The 18,991-nt window shown below is 38.9% G+C and overlaps 1 protein-coding gene across 2 annotated transcripts in view; it reads right to left on the reverse strand.

Annotated features, from left to right (window-relative positions):
- Nucleotides 1-1,077: 1,077 nt before the first annotated feature.
- The window catches only part of PDZRN4 (PDZ domain containing ring finger 4), a 315,710-nt gene continuing 297,796 nt past the window's right edge, over nucleotides 1,078-18,991 (reverse strand). For both annotated transcript variants that reach the window (XM_045184393.2, XM_053921658.1), the window contains 4 exons: nucleotides 17,762-17,824; nucleotides 11,604-11,705; nucleotides 7,527-7,643; nucleotides 1,078-4,061 (listed from right to left, as the gene is read on the reverse strand). In XM_045184393.2, the coding sequence (XP_045040328.2) occupies nucleotides 2,535-4,061; nucleotides 7,527-7,643; nucleotides 11,604-11,705; nucleotides 17,762-17,824 (1,809 nt within the window). In that variant the 3' untranslated portion in view covers nucleotides 1,078-2,534. The remainder of the gene's footprint in view (nucleotides 4,062-7,526; nucleotides 7,644-11,603; nucleotides 11,706-17,761; nucleotides 17,825-18,991) is intronic.

Here is an 18,991-nt window from a genome sequence, read left to right on the forward strand (position 1 = left end):
CACAGACATGAAAAACACCATCACATTTTTAAATAATTGGCAAGCACACTTGGTTTTAATAAAAATAAAATTAAACTGGTAACTTTGGAAACACAGCATTCTGTGGGATGTGTACATGTTTCTTTAGGAAAATTTACATGTTTGCTCCAAATCACATTTACCTATAGGAATAATATGAATTCAATAAATATTTAAACCCAGTTGTGTTGAGAGGATACACAACAATCTTAGGCATCAGATCAGGAAAAAACTGAGCTCTTAAGAAAGACAGGCATTCTTACTGAAAACCATTGGATTAAAAGTTAACTCTCAGCACCATCAAAGTAACCTTACTGATTGGGTTAACAAAGGCTAAAGTTAGATAGAGGTGATGAAATTTCCAGTTGCCTTATGTTACTGTCATTATCTTAACATTTTTGAGTCCAGCTTTTCATTATATATAAATAAGATTCACTTCTTTCCATCTATGTAATAACCCTTCAAAAGGTAAGAACTTAGAAGTGTAAAAGAGTAAAGAAAACAATAACAAAAGGACCAATATGTGTAGACAGATAAATTAATAACATAGTTTAACTCAACCAGTATTCATTATTATTAGTCATTCTAGCAGAGATTTAAAAGACAGAGGAAGGCACAAGGGCCGAAGTCCCTGAACTTAAAATCTATGCAGGGAGACAATAAGTTCTATGTATGTGATTCAAATACAAAAAATAAAATTCCACGGTAAAACAATAGTGCAGTTGTATCAGAGTGTATGCCAAACTGCTGAGAAAATCTGGTGTCATCAAAACAGGCTCTGAAGAGAAAATATGGTCATGCTCTAAAGGAGGTGTAAGGTTTGGCACAGAGATCCCAGAGAGAACAGCATGAGATAACTTCAGTGAGAATGGGCAGATAAGGAGCCATGGTAGGTAGGTTTTTAAATAGGAAAGTAGTTTCAAAAATATTGAGACATTGTATCTCCATTAAGTTAAAACAATCTCTTGGGTTTAATAAAAATTTGATTGAACTCATGTGTGCCTGCACAGGGTGGACCTGGCTTTCACTCTGGAAGCGTTGTGATTGACATGATATAGTTTATATATTTTATGATGAAAAACTAGGTTTGAAAACTTACATGATAATCTAACAATCTCACTTTTTCATAAACCTACATAAAAGGCATTTATAGTTGACTATGTGGAAAATGATTAAAAAGATGGTTCCCCAAAATTTATTTCCAAATGATTGAATCAATAAATGCACATAGTGTTGTGGACGAAATTATATGCTCCCAAATTCCTATGTTGAAGCTCTAACCCCCAATGTGACAGTAGCTGGAGGTAGAGCCTTCGGGTGGTAATTAGGTTGAGATGAAGTCAGGAGGGTGGAGCCCTTGTAAGGGGCACTTCACTCCTTGTAAGGGGCATCAGTGCCCTTACAAGGAGAGACACCACAGAGCTTCCTCTCTACCATGTGAGGACACCGTGAGAAGGTGGACATTTGTTTCAACCACACAGTATCTAGTTTTGGCAGCTTGAGTTGACTAATACCTATAGTGTCCTCATAAACAATCTTAGACACGTCACTGATCCTTGTCTCACCTTGCCCGAAATTTTCCTTGGCTGTTCCTTACACCCAGAGGAAGCATGAACTCATGTTTACAGAATTTTAGTTAGCATCTGTGATATGCTCTACATATGTTACTTAATTTAACCCTGGTAAGAATATGTGACATCATGACCTATGGGAAATATTTCAAGATAATTTTATTGAAAAAAAGTGATAGAAAATGTACACATTCTATTATCCACAATTAGGAGTCTTCTAAATAGTATACATACATAACTAATTTATATTGGGTAGCCACAGTGGACAATGAAAATAAAACACTCCTTGATAAGTTTTCTTAAGGATAATCAATAATTTATTTATCTTTTATTGTCACAGTTATCACAATTATCTAGCTATATGACCAATGTCACTACATATCACAGGAAGATTGTCCACCTACACTTGACTGAGACAAGGACAACGGCCATTCATGTATTAAATGTACAATGGGATGTTAAAAAGAGGTGGCTTTATGTATAAGACAAGATGTGGTACATAATTTATTAACACACTTGATTTAATACACATTATGCCAAGAAGCAAGCATAGAAAGGTTTTGGCATTGATTTGTTATTAAAGTAGAAAATAAGTAAATTAGAGAAATAAATCCAGATCTTAACTTACAATAGATACATTAAAATAGGAAATTAATTGGCTCCTCAGAATTTTTGTTCAAGTTTTTTTGTTTTCTTTCCTTTTGTTTGTTTTTATATATAAATGAGTAATATGAATATATCACAAGTTAAAGAAAGTCCTCAGCCAAAAAGAAGGTACCAGTATATGAAAAAAAAATGAAAAATTACCAGGTATTTTTGCTTACAAAAAATTTAAACTATAAAGAGTCAGAAAATATATATAAAAACGCCACATTGAACGAGGCAATCATACTCTACCCAAACTGGTAGCACCCTCTTAAAATCAGCTGCGTTCCGTTCACTAGGTCATACAGTGGTGACTGACAAAAAGGCATTATGAACTCGTGTGCCGTCAGGGGACTTGGCCCCATGGGTCATCAGTTCTTGGATTGTCATCCAGTTGTCCAAAATTTTCTTGTTTCTTTTCTTCATCATCTTTTTGTGACTCAGTTCTATGATGTTGATCTCCTTCTTGCCCTCACTGCCGCTCTGAGGACTCTCCTTGAGACACTCTAGCCGGCTCCGCATCATGAACTCCCGGCGCCGACGCTGCTCTTTGGCCCGGACCAGGTGTTGCTTTCTCTCCTCTTTGCTCCAGTAGCGCCCCATTTTCATCTCACTCATAGTGTCATCGTCTGTCGTCATGCCGCTCCGCTCCTCCTTGATCTTTAAGGCACGTTCCTTCAGAATCCGGTCTCGCACTGGTCTCTTCGTGATGTACCGGGTCCCATCACTCCTAATTTTCACCTTCCATTCCATCTTGGGCTCTGAACATTTCTGGGACTCCTTGCACATGCTCACCAAACTCAGCTGACTCTGAGCGTATTCGACGGCAGACTTTTGCTGGATTAACTGCATGTAGCTTTGATAATGCCGGGCATGTGCTGGGATGTTTGCATACCTATATGAGGAGCTGTGGTAAGGAGAGAGGTAAGGGATGTGTTCACTGCTTGTCTTCTCTTGATCAGAAAGCTTGTTGCTTTCTGAAATCTTCTCCTTGCCTTCAATGCCACAACCTTGTTCAGTGTTTTTGGCTTTGGTGGAGGTCGACTCTTTACTGCTCTGTCCAGAAGAGGACTGATTGGCTGCAATTGTGCTTCTCAGGTTTTTCTTGTTGGTAAGGTTGATCATCCTTGGAAGGGAGCTGTCAGGGGAGCGGTCCACAGTGAGCGGGGTGCTTCTGCAGCTTTCAGCTGTGTTGTAAGCACTAGAGCTGTCCTTGTCTGACCTTTCTGGGTGTTCGATGATGTCATCTAATTTTCCCCTTTGCGTGTCAATGCTGGTGTTATAATTCCGGAATCCTCCATCGTGCAATGCCCAGATGTCTCCATACTGCTCTGTTACCTTATGCAGCCTGTGAGCCTGCATGATATTCTGACACTCGAGTTCAATGTTTCTTAGTTCTTCATTCAGCAGCTGTAGCTCATGCTCTACTCCTTCTTGTTCCCCTTGGTTGCATTCTATTGTGCTGCTTGAGTAATACAGGTCACACTCTCCATGGTTTCGAATCTTGCATTTGAGCTCCAAGAGCTGCCGGAATCGTTCACATTCCTCATCGTGGTTGCCAGGGCAGTCGGAATCAATGTACTCACCTGACACAAAGCTCTCATTGCACTGAAGTTCAACGCTCCCCAGGGTGTCTTGGCTCTTCCCCAGCTCTCTCTTGGTCTTCAAGGATGTGCTGTTGGGATCCTCAGCTGTGTTCTCTTGCTCTGAGCTCTCATCATTCCGCAAGCTTTCGTCCGTGCGTCCCACTCCGCTGTCCTTCTCATGGTTGTTAGATGAGGATGTGGCCGTGTCTGTTGTGCCTTCTTCTTCTTCTTGTTTTTTTGGCTAAGAAAATAATGTCGAGGGAACAAAGAAAACACCAATTGTTGAAAACACTCACTGGAAAAAAACAATGCTTCTTGGCAAATGTGCAGGTCCTAGAAAGCTGCTGTAATTTCAGTATCCACAATAATTTTAGAAATAAAGGCAATTAGCTCAAGGCAGCTTCTTACAATGAATTAGAGAAAGTAAAAGTTGCTTGCATGTGGCTGTTACTCACTTGGGGATAAATGTAACAGGACACAGGTAAATAAATGATTCTTAAGGCCTTCTCTTACTTGGGAAACTCTGGCATGAAAGTGTGCAAAGGAGGTGACTTTCTGAGCTTCTGAGGTGATAATACACAAGAGAACAAGCACCACAGGATGTCTATGGTCTTCAGCGACATGAAGGTCTGGAACTCAGAAGCCACATCATGTTATTATTATTTTTTTTTCTGAATTTTAATTTTAGGGGAAATTTTGTTATCTAATTGTACACTGATAATGGTTAGCCAAACATCACAAAATTTCAGGAATGGGGGAGTATTGGAGCCTGGGACCTTCCATCTATAGGTGAAGAATCTTAATCTCAGATGAATTTAGCTTATTAGTGACAGAGAGGGGTTGAGAAGGCCGATGCCATCTATTCCCGCACCCACGATGCCGTATTCCCGCACACACGTGCTTACCTCAGTGCATCTCCCAATCATGCGGCTCAAAAGCAACAATAATGTGTTAGAACTCATTTGGGGGTACTGAAAAAGATTTTCCCTCTAAACCAGTAATTTCCTTGAAAGGTTTAGTGTACTGAGAATAAACGAACAGTTCCCATGGAAGTCTGAGCCACGCCGATTGCTAGACATAGGCAGAGTATCAAAATATATTTTGACATATATACATAAAGTTATTTACATGTATATAGACTTCCTCGGTAATTTTTGGCTTCCATGCAGAACGATGGACTGTCCCTGTCCTACGAAGATGCACGTTTAGTTCTTTCTCTGTGAATAGGGAAAGTTCCTTTTTTCTCCCCGCTCCTCCTATAGTTTTCTACCTGGTAGTTTCTAGGCTCTATTTTCCTTACGTCCCAGTTTTTTTCTCTAGCAGGTGTAATTATATAGTGAAGCCTGCTCGGGTTAAAGAAGAACAGAATGGGCGATAAAAGGTATTCTAGGACAGGTCTGAAGGGACTCTCCAGATAATTCCTCTCTTCCACAGCAGTAATGACAGAACAAAATGTAACAAAAGGAGAGGGCAGAACATGGCCATGTATCATGTTACTCTAGGATTCTCCATCTTTCCCTAAAGTACTTTTCTTCATTTGTTAAAAACGTACTAAGATTGATTTCAGGTGTCTTATTGATAAAATAAATGTTATAACTAAGTAAAATTGTAGCTAACAATGGGAAGCTTGTTACATCCCTGTGTCCCTCCCTATGAGCTTACAATACTGTTAAATGGGCTGATATGTGCCTATGTGCCATAAAACCCACAGGATATTACTCATACTGGACATTGGAGTCTCCACACCCCATTATTTACATTTATATTTTTCTGTATCTACTAAGAAGCTGAAAAAAAACCACTGGAAAGCTAGCTTTTGCTTTTTCCTACAGGCAGTGTAAGGGACACAGACACATCACGCTGTGAGAGATGGTTTGCAACGCACCAGAGCAGCCGTGGGACCGAGGGTGGCGGGGGAAGCACAATGCCCACGTGCTTGTGTATCTCGGTTTTTAAATATGGATATGCATTTTGAATTCAATTTCCCTCTCTCTCATCACTGTTTATGAGCAAATGCAGAAATAAAAGTTTTCTCTCGGAAACCTGGAATTCCTAGTTTCTAAGGTAATGTTATCTACGATTTATCGTTTCCCTACAGAATTATTGTAGTGGCAGGCAATGCTTCTACCAAGACATTTCTAATGTAGTGATATTGTTTATAAGGGCAAAGGACTTTTAAAGGTTGCTGTACTTATCATTATTTCATTCTCATGACAAAGAGAAATTTTCCCACCACAAAAAAAATCTAACCTCAGGGACGTTTAGAGATACCCCCAAAGACCTAGCATTTGTATTGTCTGATGAGGAGCCATACAGCACTTGACACCATATCGCTTCCCCAGGACAGGATTTCTCCCTTCTTGCTCTATCCCAACACCCTCTTGTCAATAATTCGGCATCAGGTCACATTTTGTATCTAAGAGGGAAAAAGCCTGGAGCGAGGTCTTTCTTGATTGTAACCAGAAGCTGCCGCCCCCAAATATCTTTATCTGTGGCCAGTGTTGAAGTCATACATAAAGATTACAATCTGTCCTCTATTGAAAAGCCATCATGCAGTAGTAGCATTGCTTTTGATCTTGAACTACTGTTTATGACGTGGCTAATGAGCATCCATGATCAGCACAGTGTATAGAGCATACATGGCTACGTGGACACTGCAGTGTACAGTCCAGTGATTTATTTAATATATGGACATGGCACACACACACACACACATCTCTGCTATGGGATGCTAGCATGTCGATATAGTTCATTGTTCAGCTGGGTAAAGTAATGGGATGTTTGTGTTTTATGTTTCTAAGCCTAACTGTCAGGATTTTAAAAAAATGATCTTTTAGGCTGTGTTAAGAATTAATGTTGAGAATAGGATGATAATTAAACAAATTAGCAAACTGACAACAGAAGTATTAATAGAATTATATCAGGCAGATGAATCTCATGAATCTTACATAAACAAAATCTATGATATATTGATCTGATTTGTGTCTAGTAGGAAAACAACAACAAAAATGGAAAGACTTGGTTTGCCCCAAAGCACGGTGTGATCTTTTATTAGTTATGAATTAATTAAGGGCAGAACTTGGCTCCTTTTTCTTTGTATTCTCAGGATCAAGTGTGCGACACTTTCGGTGCTCGGGATATTTTGTTGAATAAATATGTGATTGATGGCAAAATGTTTTCAATAATATCAAGTGGACCTGCTCCTATTTTCAGTATAAAGTTGTAATCATGATACGAAACCCACAAATAAGAATCCTGGCTTACATCATGCCACCATCTTCCCTTAGTTTCCTAAATATTAGAATACATACATTAATTCCAAAAGATAAAATGACTGTTTAGGGGAGGGGTTCCCTTATGAGTTCTGTTTGTCTCCAGCTGGCATTGCTGAGAGGCAACTTGCATTTTTACTGTTAAATTTCTGGACTAGGTTGAGCAGCATCTGGGTCAGCATTTGAATATGACTGTACTCTGTCAACAATGGTCCTAAGCTTCTCGAACTAGACATATTCTTAATAGAATAAAATTGTATTGACTCCCTCTGCTTCATTTGAGATTATCATTAGCTCTAAAAAATTACCATTACAGAGATGTTTGATCAAACTCTTTGATTTTGTTTTTTTTCTTTTTACTCCATTTATGGTTATACATTAAAAAAGAGAACTAGCAGCATTTCAAATGATGTAGTTCAAATTGTGGGCCCTACCTGCTCCACCTCATTGGCGGTGTGCTGCATTGCTTCATTATGTTGTTCTTCCAACATCTCCAAGTTTAACTCCTCTAAGAATTCATTCCTTTCATCTTCCAGCCAGCCTTCATCCAGCTGCAAAAGAATACATTAGTGCATTAGATTAGGTTAGTGGGGACCCATGCTGAAATAGGGGAAACTTAAATGGCGACAGCTGACCAGTTCCTTTTATCATAATGATTCTCTTTAGAATACCAGCCACTGATGGTTCACCTCTCAGAAGGAAGAAAATGTGTTAAAAAAAAAAGTTGGACTCTTATGCCTTTTATCCTTTCCTGAAACAGAGCTACAGATTTTCTCTCGTAACCCAGTAGATCTCACGGCATAGAGCATTACTGCCTTTCCCAGTGCATGAAAGGCATGCTCTGTAATCCACAGCTGTCCTGCTCATTCCCTCCGAGAGTCCCCATGATAACGAAATGCGGTGGTACACATAGGGCCGTGGGAAGATGGGGCTTTTGTCCTTATCAACAACCCCCAGTGTGATGATACACAAAGTACCTCTCCCCACACCCTGACTCTGCCCTCACCCTGCTTTTTAATTTCTCGGTGAGTGGCTTTCAAGTTAGCAAGATGGCAGCCTGCCACAAATGCAGACATCGTTTATGCTATCTGAAAAAGAAAATTCTAAGTTATTCTCAACACCAAATTAAAAAAAAGGTGATGCCCGGTCATGTTTGTTTTGATTCGTTTTCCAGGCCCAATTCCAAATGCTGTGTTTAAGGGTGCTGGAGTGGCGTGCAGCGGGCAGGCTTTGTTTGTGGGCACTGAAGGCAAGAATTCTTGGGGAGTCTTACACAAATTAAACTGAACGTATCCCGTTAGCTTCTCTGTGCAGAGCAAAGTGGAAAACTGGCAGTTACCTTGCTCCTGTGATGAGTGTTGATGGCCAACACAGATAATTTTTCTCCAAGTGGATTTGGGAGCTGGATTACATAAATTAGCTCTTGGCACTTATTAAATTAGCTGAATTATTGTCAGATTTCTGCTTTGCTCTGTGTTATAGAGACACAGCAGCTTTCTAGTGAGCCCAAATTGACAATAGTTTGAGATGTTTTCACCACTAAACAAATGGGCAAAATAACCTTTTAAAGATAAGTGAATCTAAAACTTCAGAACGAAGCAAACCTGACAGAAAGACATTAAACTGCACCAGAAAAGACACTCTAGTCTATATATCAAATTCGTTAACATGCAGGCAATCAGAGTTTTCTTGACATTTATTAAAGGCTATCTAGAACTAAAATTACCTCAAATTTTACTGGGGCCAGAAGCCTGAACACATTTATTTATCTCATTTGTCTTAATGTAGCCTTAATAACTTGATCAAGTTCCACCCCACTGACTTTGATATGCAGATGAACTATGAAAATGAAGCTGACTAAAAATTCAATGCAGTCCAATTTATAATTGTCCAAATTTTACTTCCTTGAATCCCTTTTAAATTTCATGAAGCTGCAAATGCCAGACTCCAAAAGAAATTACTTAAAGCTAGAAGTGTTTCCTTTTTATAGGCACACCAAGGAATATTTCTTAAATCAGGTCAAAACAAAATATTTGCTGACACTGACACAGCAATGATGGAACAGAGTCTTCTGAAATGTAAATGGAGATGTGGGAAAGGTAAGGGGACCGCAGGGTAGAAATCACCGGTTCCCTATAACTCTTTCCTTATTAACTCACCCCGCAGATCCCCGACTTGCCCTCTGTAGCCAGTGTGTCTGCTTTGATTAGACTTTCCTCCGAGCTGGAGGGATACACAGCACTGTAAGGGGAGGTTCTTCTTGCTTTCCTCCTTTCCCCATCCCTTTCCACCTAGGTGTGCATTCATGGAAGCCTGAGTGTGGCGCTGTGGCAGGGACAGAACTGCCCCTTGAGCTGAGCTGCAGGAAAGGGAGGACTGTCATTATAATACAGGGGGATCTGTCTGCACGAGTGGGTCACACACTGGCATTTCAGAGAAAGGAACAACCTGTGCTGTCTCAAAAGTAGTGGCTACAAGTTCTTATTGAGAGCCCTCTCTGCCCCCATGTCCCAAGGGGGAGAGGAGAGAATAGCAATATCGTTAATGGTCTGAGGAAGAAAATGGGCAGAAAATGAAAGAAAGTTGACAGGGAATGAGAGAAATGAGTTATTTAAAAATATTGCACAGTTGTACAATATTGCCCCTAGCAACTCTGTAGATCTTTTCCAAGAATGTAGAGAATATTTGAAACGTTAAAAAAAAATGACTAGAAAAAGCACTCAAGGAACTTCCACATTCTCCCTGAATCAAATACATGTGCAAAAAAATGTAATAGTAAGATATATTAAAATTGATGAAAAATATGGGTGATATAAAGACAAAGATTTTTTTTGGTCTTTTTAAAAATGTTACTTTATAGCATGTACTGCTTAAGTTACTTTTCTAAAGTATGGTGTTAAAATGCATTTTCTTTCTTTATTTTCCTAAATATCTGACTCTCTGAAGGCAATTAGCTTCATTCCAGTGTGTGAAGGCCAAGGGGTCCCCAGAGCTTGGGACTCATGCAGATTCTGATTCTGACAGACACAATGGTATCCTGCAGAGTCAGGTGACCATCCTTTTTCCACTGCGGAAAGGAAATCTTATTTGAAAATTCATCCTTCAACACTGATTCCTTTGGGTCAGGAGTGTAGTCAGATACGTGAAAATGCCACTGGGTCTACCTAGCATATGTGTCCCATCTAAGACTAACAAGATCTGGTCTTATGTCATTAATCCCTGTTCTTTCCACGGCCCATTATAGCTATGGGGGAAGGAAATGCTTTAATTCTAAGTTAATGAGGTTCTCTAGCAGTTACGTGGAAAGGGCAAGGAAACCACATTATAACATTGAAATACCTTTTCTACAGCAGGGATGACTATTGAGTTCTCTTTAATTTACCATGATTTTCACTAATATGTGTTTAGCCTCATCATTCTGTTCTTTTTCAAGAAAAACAGGATCAGTGAGATTAACTGGTTTGTGACATTTCCAGATAATTTAAAAAATTCACTCCCAAACAGGCAGTCCAGACCGTGGTGTGGGCTCCCTTCCCCACTCCTAAGACCTCAGGTGTGCAGCTTTACTCTGCCCTGGGCTATGGCAGGCTTTATGGGAACCATTTAGAATGGTCAAGGGCATAAAGGAAATATATGCGGAAAGGGTGATCTTTTATAACCACTATATTCAAGTCAGGATTCGGTCTGACACTGAAATATACTTACTCAATGTAATTTATAGATAGTATGTAGTTACTGAGTCTGAAAAATATCAGATCGATAACCTAGGAGACAAATGGTGATATAACCAACTTCACTCAAACTACTGACAGATGGATAGAATGGTGACAGTGTAATGTCCTTTCTGCATTGCGGTGGGTATAAAAGGGTATAAAAGGAAGGACCGATAGTGCATTTCGTCCACCATTACCTCTCCTTTACTTTCACAATATCTCCCTCTGTGAAGATATAAAAAATCCCTTCAGAAGCTCTCAGTTTGTTTTGGGCCAGACAGATGTTGTTGTCATAGTAAACTTGGAAAAAATTCATTTACTATACATGAAACCACATCATGCTCTGGAAGGCATTTTATTTAATAAAGTTATTCTAAAAAGATTTAAGTTGGTAGTTAGATATGCTAATGTTTCTCTCATTAGAGATTCTTTCAAGGTACCTTAATATGCCAATTAAATATTTTTAGATGGAAACCTAAAGCAAGGATCCACATAGAATTAAAAATCGTGTGGAGTCAAGCATTTTTCATTCATGAATTCATTTAAATAATTGGTGAGTGGAAGGGGAAAATAATGAGTCAATTTTGTGTTTTTCTTTTTTAAAATGATGTTTAACTGTCATTCTGTGGAGCAATATAAGGGAGTCTTTTAACTTACAATTATTTTTAGTAGGTTGGCAAGTTAGAAAAGAGGGCTCAATTATATTTTGTATACTTGGTTTTATAAGTACTGATTTGCTACAGAATAGCAGATAACAGACAGAAAATCGGTTTGGAGACTTCTGGTCTCTGTTCTGACCTGCATCTCTGGCCTCGCAACAAGCAGCACGATTCTCTTGCACTCATCACTGGAGAGCAGCGCCACTGCTTCTTCTCGATTCTGGACATCCTCGCCATTTATCTAGAAAACAAATGAAAGTGGCACATCAGTTTCCATTTCCACAATGCTGCACACAACAAATGGCAAATATCAGCTCATTTATGGTAAATGTATGGACAATGAAGCTCACACAATGGGCTCATCTTCAGCCCCTCAGTGGTAAGTGCCTTCACTCAATTACGCGCTTACTATAAGCGCCATATCGATCCCTGAAGGATGGCGGACATCAGAGGAAGCAGTTATGTTCATAAATGTCCAACCTGCGCCCTGGCAACATACATCTAGCAACACAATTAACCAGCCCCTGACAGGTGACGTTCATCTTTCTCCGCTCAGAGTAATGGAAGTGTCACTCTGAGATAATAGTGCTGGGGGAAGCAGGGTGGCAATACCACAACTGAAATTCGTCATCCTGCGTGCTTGCTGCGAGCCAATTAGAGAGCTGTGGTATTATCTCTCACCAGGCAACCTTCCCAGGCCACTGCTGATCGCATTTTCATTTAATCATTTCATATCTGTGTGTGGGTCTGACTCAGTGGTCCCAAATCACTTTCAGAATATCTTTCAGTGCTTAACGAATCAAAACAAGGAATACTTTATCAGTCACATCCTCATCAATACTCCAGTTGTATAAGATTTGTCCTTATCCTTAAACAATAAAACTAATGCAATAGCTTAAGTCTCATCGGTTAGCTGTGCCTAAAATTTTTTAAATTAACATGGAGTAACATTAGCTTTTTGTAAGCATGCTTAGTGAAAGAAACCAAGCTTGAGTAAACTTTTGATTAGAAAGACTCCATTGGAATTTAAAATATATCCTTTTTTTCCTTTTTCTGATTTCTTACAGACAGAGCAGATAAGGTTTCTAAAGTTTGTATTTTAAACTACATTTTCAAGTTTAAATATATTTAGCTTTTAGTTAACCCATTTTTTTCCTTTGGGTATTTTAAATTTATTTTATTTTATTGATTCAAATCCATAAAGATGATGAGATCTTTTCATCTATAACATATAACCAAAATATATAAAAAGAAATTTCAGTTGAGGAGGTCAAGTAATTCTACCTAAAATAAGTATTAATTATGTCAATAAATTAAAATGTGGCTGCACTGACATTTTATATAATGCATTTCAATAATTAATTTAACATCTTTCACTAAAGATTTCTGCTTAAAAGCAAGAAGTAGACTACTGAGGTTTTCTCATTGTGGGTCTCTGGGATTCTGGCTGATGTATGACGACAGACATAAGTATCAAAAGCAAGCCCAGGAAATCTCAACTTGGAGCTGCAATCAACGATCCATATGCTTGGACTCTTATCATATACACTTAACACACATAAAGCAGGCAATAGTAGGCAAAGGGGGGAAGCACAATCACATTTTGTATTTTCTTTCGTTGACCAAATGAATATCACTTTAATTTTTCACATGTATATGTAGGAAATTCTGCTGAATATCTGGCATTGAAAGAGTGATTTATTGTTTCTTTTTCAAAACAAAGGCCGTTTTAGCCAAAGGCTGGTAGACCCCGTTGTCCTCAGGACTTTAGTGTGATACCCAAACTGATGCGGGGGCAGGAAACGCAGCCATGGATTTTAGCAGAAATGCTTCTCAAGGGATGAAAAGGTCTGAGGGACGGAATGAGATAGAGCTGTCACCTTTTCTTTGCTCTTGCTCCTTAATGACGACTTGTAGCTACGGGACTGAATGTGGGGAAGTGGCTTGCTGTGCTTGCCAATACCAGCACACAAAAAGGGGCAGCACCCAGAAACAAGGGTAGGAGACGAGGAGGAGTTGGGTGGCATCAGTGCAATTTAATGGAAGACTTTCCTTTCAAAAATGAGAGAGGGAGGCCCTGGATAGGTAGATGCGTTGGTTAGAGCATCATCCCGAAAAGCCAAGGTTACAGGTTTGATCCCTGGTCAGGGCACATACAAGAGTCAACTAATGAATGCATAAATAAGTGGAACAACAAATCGATGTTTCTCTCTCTCTTTCTCTCTTGCCTCAAATCAATACATAAAAAATAAAAATAAAAAAGAGAGGGAAAGGGAACCAGGAGAAGGCATTTTTCCTCATTTATACCTTCTGTTATAAATGAGGAAAAGCTTTGCTAGATAATATATCTGTCTCATTTTCTGTGGGTGGCTGTGTGCAAATATCAGTTTCAAGGTGGATATTGCCTTGGCCTAGAAGAGATTTGTAGCAATTACAAAGATAAATCAGTTAAAATTTCACTTTAGGCCCAATTTCCTGTATATGCATATGAGTGTGTGTGTATGTGTGTAAAATGCTAAATCCAGGAAATGGTTTAATATAGCTTTATTTGCTTGAATATACCAATTTTTAGTTGTCCCATGTTAGTATGCCAGAGGCAAGTGGGCAACTAAAATTGTAGGTGTCCTGCCATGTGTATGAAATTTCTTCTTTGAAAACACAAGAATGTAGGCAGAAGAGAAACAATTCATTTCAATGTGTTTATATTTTAGGGTGGAGAGAAGAAGGTGAATGAACTATAGAAATGTGGAGATGAAAAAAAACAGAAATCAGGTAAAACAGCCATAAAGGGAAGGAGAAAAGAAGAGCAGGAAGAAATGCCAAGGACCAGTTTATGTGCAGAAAAGAGAAAGAGAGAGCTTGTTAGGAGTCTTCCTGTTCCACCGTTAGGTATTTTTGCAGGTTTTTTTCAGAGAGCATCCTTAGGAATACAACTGACTGTTTTGGCCAATGTGAAATTAGGCTGCTTACACAGCATATTAAATGGTTACTATCTCAAGGAGGAAATGAAAATACAGCACTCCCTTCTTTGGAAAGCTCATCATAGGCGCTATTTAATCCTTCCTGTCTGGTTCAGAAATGCCTTGTCTTTATTTGGTGCGGCAATTTCGTGAGAGGACTTCCCCATATTAATTCCTGAGGACACATCTCATACCACACGTTTGTGGTAACAGCACAGCAGATAGAACTGACAAGCACTTGCAGAGGAAAAACACATACATGAGAGTTAGAATATGTTCTCATAAAGTTAGTTTACGGTGTCTCTTCTGCATAATTCACACCCTGTACCGATCTCACGTGTGTAGCTCTGTGTGTGTGGTGTCATTGGGTGGGATCAGCTAACGGGGCCACGCTACGTCATTTGGAAAAATTTAGCTAGGCAATGAGGGCAAGGCCATGGAAGTACTCTACTTAGGTCCTCAAGAACAGGAAATTAAAAATCACAATTGCTCTAAAGAGATTCATTTAAATAAAAGCCCCAGGAAACTTGAAGGATAAGAAGTAAATCCTCCCTTTCTCTCACTCTCATCTCCCTGGGAAAGGAGTCATTAATTCTTCATTACAGGGTATCCCATAATCTCCTCATCAGCCATATGGGGGCTATTTGTCTATGGGTACAATTTTGTCACAGTTTTATTTAATATAATTTCTCTATCACCCTTATGACTCTTTGTTTCCTGTGTGTGCAGACAGAATTGAATTCTAGGCTTTTTAATGTGACTTGTATTTATTCATTAAGGGGGACATATTTGCCACTGAATATAAAGTGATCAGACAGACAACAGCACTTTATCAATTCTGCTGTTGTTTCTTCAATGAACCAACTCCATTAAGAAATGCCATATTATCCAGCAAATATTTTATCTAAAAACATTTTCTGCCCACAATGTAGCCAAGAATAAAGTGTCAAAACATGCAGTATGCATATGTGGAAACATGTATTTCTATCCAACTCTAGCCACAGAACTAATAGATGTCATTTTAAAAGCTGTGCCCGTGAATCTGGCCTATGGAGAGGCGATTAGCTGAAAACTAGAGAGGGAGCCAGCGCAGGTACAGAAGGTGTGGGGTGTGGTGTGTGGGTGGTGAGAGGAAGAAGTGACAGTTGGAAATAACAAGAGAATGATGACAAAATATAAACCTGGCATATCAGAAAATGTAGCCAACTAGGGTCATGTAATACGGGGCACAAAAACTTCCAGACCAAAAACTTTTAGTCACGGAGCATTTTACTCTATTTATTATAGTATTGTGTAATGATTGCTGAGCATAACATGACCCTGAGCATCAAAAAAAAGTTACATTCTTTTTAGTGTACTTAATTGGAGATGTTTATGAAGCGAACAATACATTTAAAATTATTTCCAAACAAAAAAATTAAAATATTTATAACGTTTTCATTATCTAGATCACACATTAAAATGCTACCCTTATTTCTTCTTGAGGCTACACAAATAAAGCTTTACTGCAGATTTTATCCATCTTTCCTATCACTCGTCCCACAGAATACCTTTGTTTCATTCATTCATTCATTCATTCATTCATTCCCATGGTCATGAGAAAGACACTGAAAATATGGGAGTAACAAGACTAAGCCTTGGCTTCCTGATTCACTTTCCTTCCTTGAATATGTCCAATGCCAGACACACCCAGCTTGTTAACTATAGGCCTCCACTTAGGGAGTTCACTGAAGTAGAAACGATATATATTCTGGAAGTTTCCTGAAAATGAGAGGGACCATGAATGGTCACTAATTCATACTTTTATTCTTTTTACATTGGAGTCTTAGTAAAGGGTCCTTGATGAAACAGGAATCCCACGGCATCTAGCAGGAGGAGGGAAATGTATGCAGAAGCGATGCAAGTGTCCCTGTGAAGACAGGGAAGGAGAAAGGAGAAAGCAGAAGGCTGGGCAGGATAACCCTGGGTACACACCCAAAGTGGCATGGGTACACCGTTAGCATGACAATGTCAAGTGCATTTGTAATTACCTGTGTATGAAGCCACCTCCCTAATTACACAGGGCCTGTCCCCAAATGCTGGGAGGGCATCTTGTCTGTTTTTGAAGCCCTGTTCTAGGTAGCGTGTTGAATTCAAGTGTATAGATATTGAATTCAAAGAAATGTTCTTCAGGGCTCCATATCTAGTAAGAAGAAATGGAGCTATAGATCTGTCGTAATGACTAAAAGTTTTGCAGAACGTTTTAACAGTTTATAATGCCCTTCGTTTGTCTTTGAGTCCTCCTTCCTGTTCTGCAGTTGGATCTGCAGTGGAATTCAACCCTCAAGGGCCTGTGTTCTTATTTTGGGTTAATATGGATGCAGAAGCTGAGGAGCTGTGTGTCTTTCTGTAGCCATTCTCCATAGGAAAGGATTCAGAAGGGACAGAGCAGGTTAAGGCAAGTTTAGAAATAGAGACGTGGGCTTTCAACGTTGTTACTGATCTGGCCCCGCACTTTTCCAGTTCTGCAACCCCCACTATGTTGTGCTTACCATCTCTCATTCAGCTGAAATTTAATCAGTCTCTATATTTTCACGTTTCCACATGGAGAAGAAGGCATATTTCCCCCAGAACAACTCATCGGTAAATAGTTAAAATGTCTTCGGACTTCTAGACTTTCACCTAATTAATTCTGGAAAAGACAGCGATGACTGCTGCTGCTGCTGCTAGTAGTAATAGCAATTAATGTTTATTACTTATCGTGCACTGTGCCAAGAATATCACATGCATAATTACATTTAACCTTTGCTACAATGTTTATTATTGTATTTTTTGCATCCTCACCCGAGGACATATTTATCGATTTTATAGACAGAAGAAGGAAGAGAGACAGAGAGAAACATTGATTTGTTACCTCTCATACATGTCCTAACTGGCGATCGAAACCACAACCTACCTACATGCCCTGACCAGGAAATCGAACCTACAACTCTTTAGTGTACGGGACGACGCCCAACCAACTGAGCCACCTGGCCAGGGCTAGCATTATAATTTTTTAAGATGAGGAAATGGGTTTACAATGAGAGGCTGAGTCATGTGCCCAAAAAGTGTGGAGCTGGAAGTTGGAGTCAAGTTAACTGAGTTCAGAGATAATGTCTTAGTCAGTCATTGTTAGCTAATAATTCTGAATAAATGGCACTGTTTTACTAAAAAAAGGTTTAAATATCTTTTTTATTTTGTAGATGTTACTATCCAAAACAAAGACAGATTCTTTTCTCTAACATTTTACAAGCAACAAATACAATTAAAACTGTTGGATACACAATGGGAAACTAAAGGAAATGATTACACCACCTACTTGCAAAATACGATCGCCTTCTCGAATCCGGCCGTCTTTGGCAGCAATGCTGTTTGGACCCACCTGCGGCAGAGAGGGCAGACATCTTCAACCGCGTCTGTGATATCCCCCACAAAACCGAAAACGTGGTTTTAAAAATATTCCGAAAAACCTGGCTCAGAGTTCCGTATTGATTTATAGAATGCATGTCAAATTTTTCTCTGGTGAAAAAATCATGGACTCTAAAAATGTAACTTTTAGAATGAATAAAAATACTATTAAAGAGGACTAGAGAACAACATGATTTCAAGACCATTTTTTCTTTCCTCCCTGTCTTTCTTCCTGCTTTGCTTCCTTTATCCTTTCTTCTTTATCATATCCACTCACTCGTTTTTGTACCCCACCTGTCAGACATGGTCTTCAGCTGATGTTAATACTTAGGATCCTCTGGACCAAGGAAATTTACTTTCTACTACGGTGATTTTTAAACCCTGCCTTAACTGTCTTAGAAAAGCTGATCGCTGTACTGTAAATCTGTGCTTATTAAAGGGATTTCTTTCACATGAGCACATTAATTTATAGAGATTTTTAATCTATGTTGCTTCATTAAAAAATCCTACCCATGTAGATTATTAATAGACACTTCTTTATATACAGGGTGAATACATTAACTAAAAATTTTTGGAGTAAATAGATATTTAAAGTTCTATTAAGAGTTTATCAACATTGTAATGGGCCAAACTTGAGTGATGACTTAGAGTTCACTAGGGGTGAGTCCGTCTATCACATTTCACGTGATGGCTTCAAACTATTTATTTGAGTTTATTCCACCAAAGCTTTTATTTTTTCAAGCAAAATGTTTCCAGTGTTACATGAGGTTAATCCATCCTATCCAGATGTTAGTTATTATTTGTTTATTAGGTTGATGCCACCTAATAAATGAGTCTTAAGTGATCAATCAAGAAGACAAGACACTGGAATTATATATAAGAGGTATAAGGAAAACATTTCTCCAAGTGCACATGTTCAGTTCCTGTGTCTTCTCTTCTATCCCTGAAAAGTAAAGGTCTAAAGCTGACATATTTAAATAGTAAATAAAGACTTACTGGAAGGAAGCGAGGGATGATTAATCAATTGCATCCCATTTAGAAGCCTTTCGCAATCTCACACTTTGTTTTCAGAACTGTAATCAAAGTAATATTAAACTTCTACATTTGTACCTCTGTACATATTACAAAGATAATTCTGCAG

Source organism: Desmodus rotundus, chromosome 3, assembly GCF_022682495.2.
Source record: "Desmodus rotundus isolate HL8 chromosome 3, HLdesRot8A.1, whole genome shotgun sequence".
Lineage (NCBI taxonomy): Eukaryota > Metazoa > Chordata > Mammalia > Chiroptera > Phyllostomidae > Desmodus > Desmodus rotundus.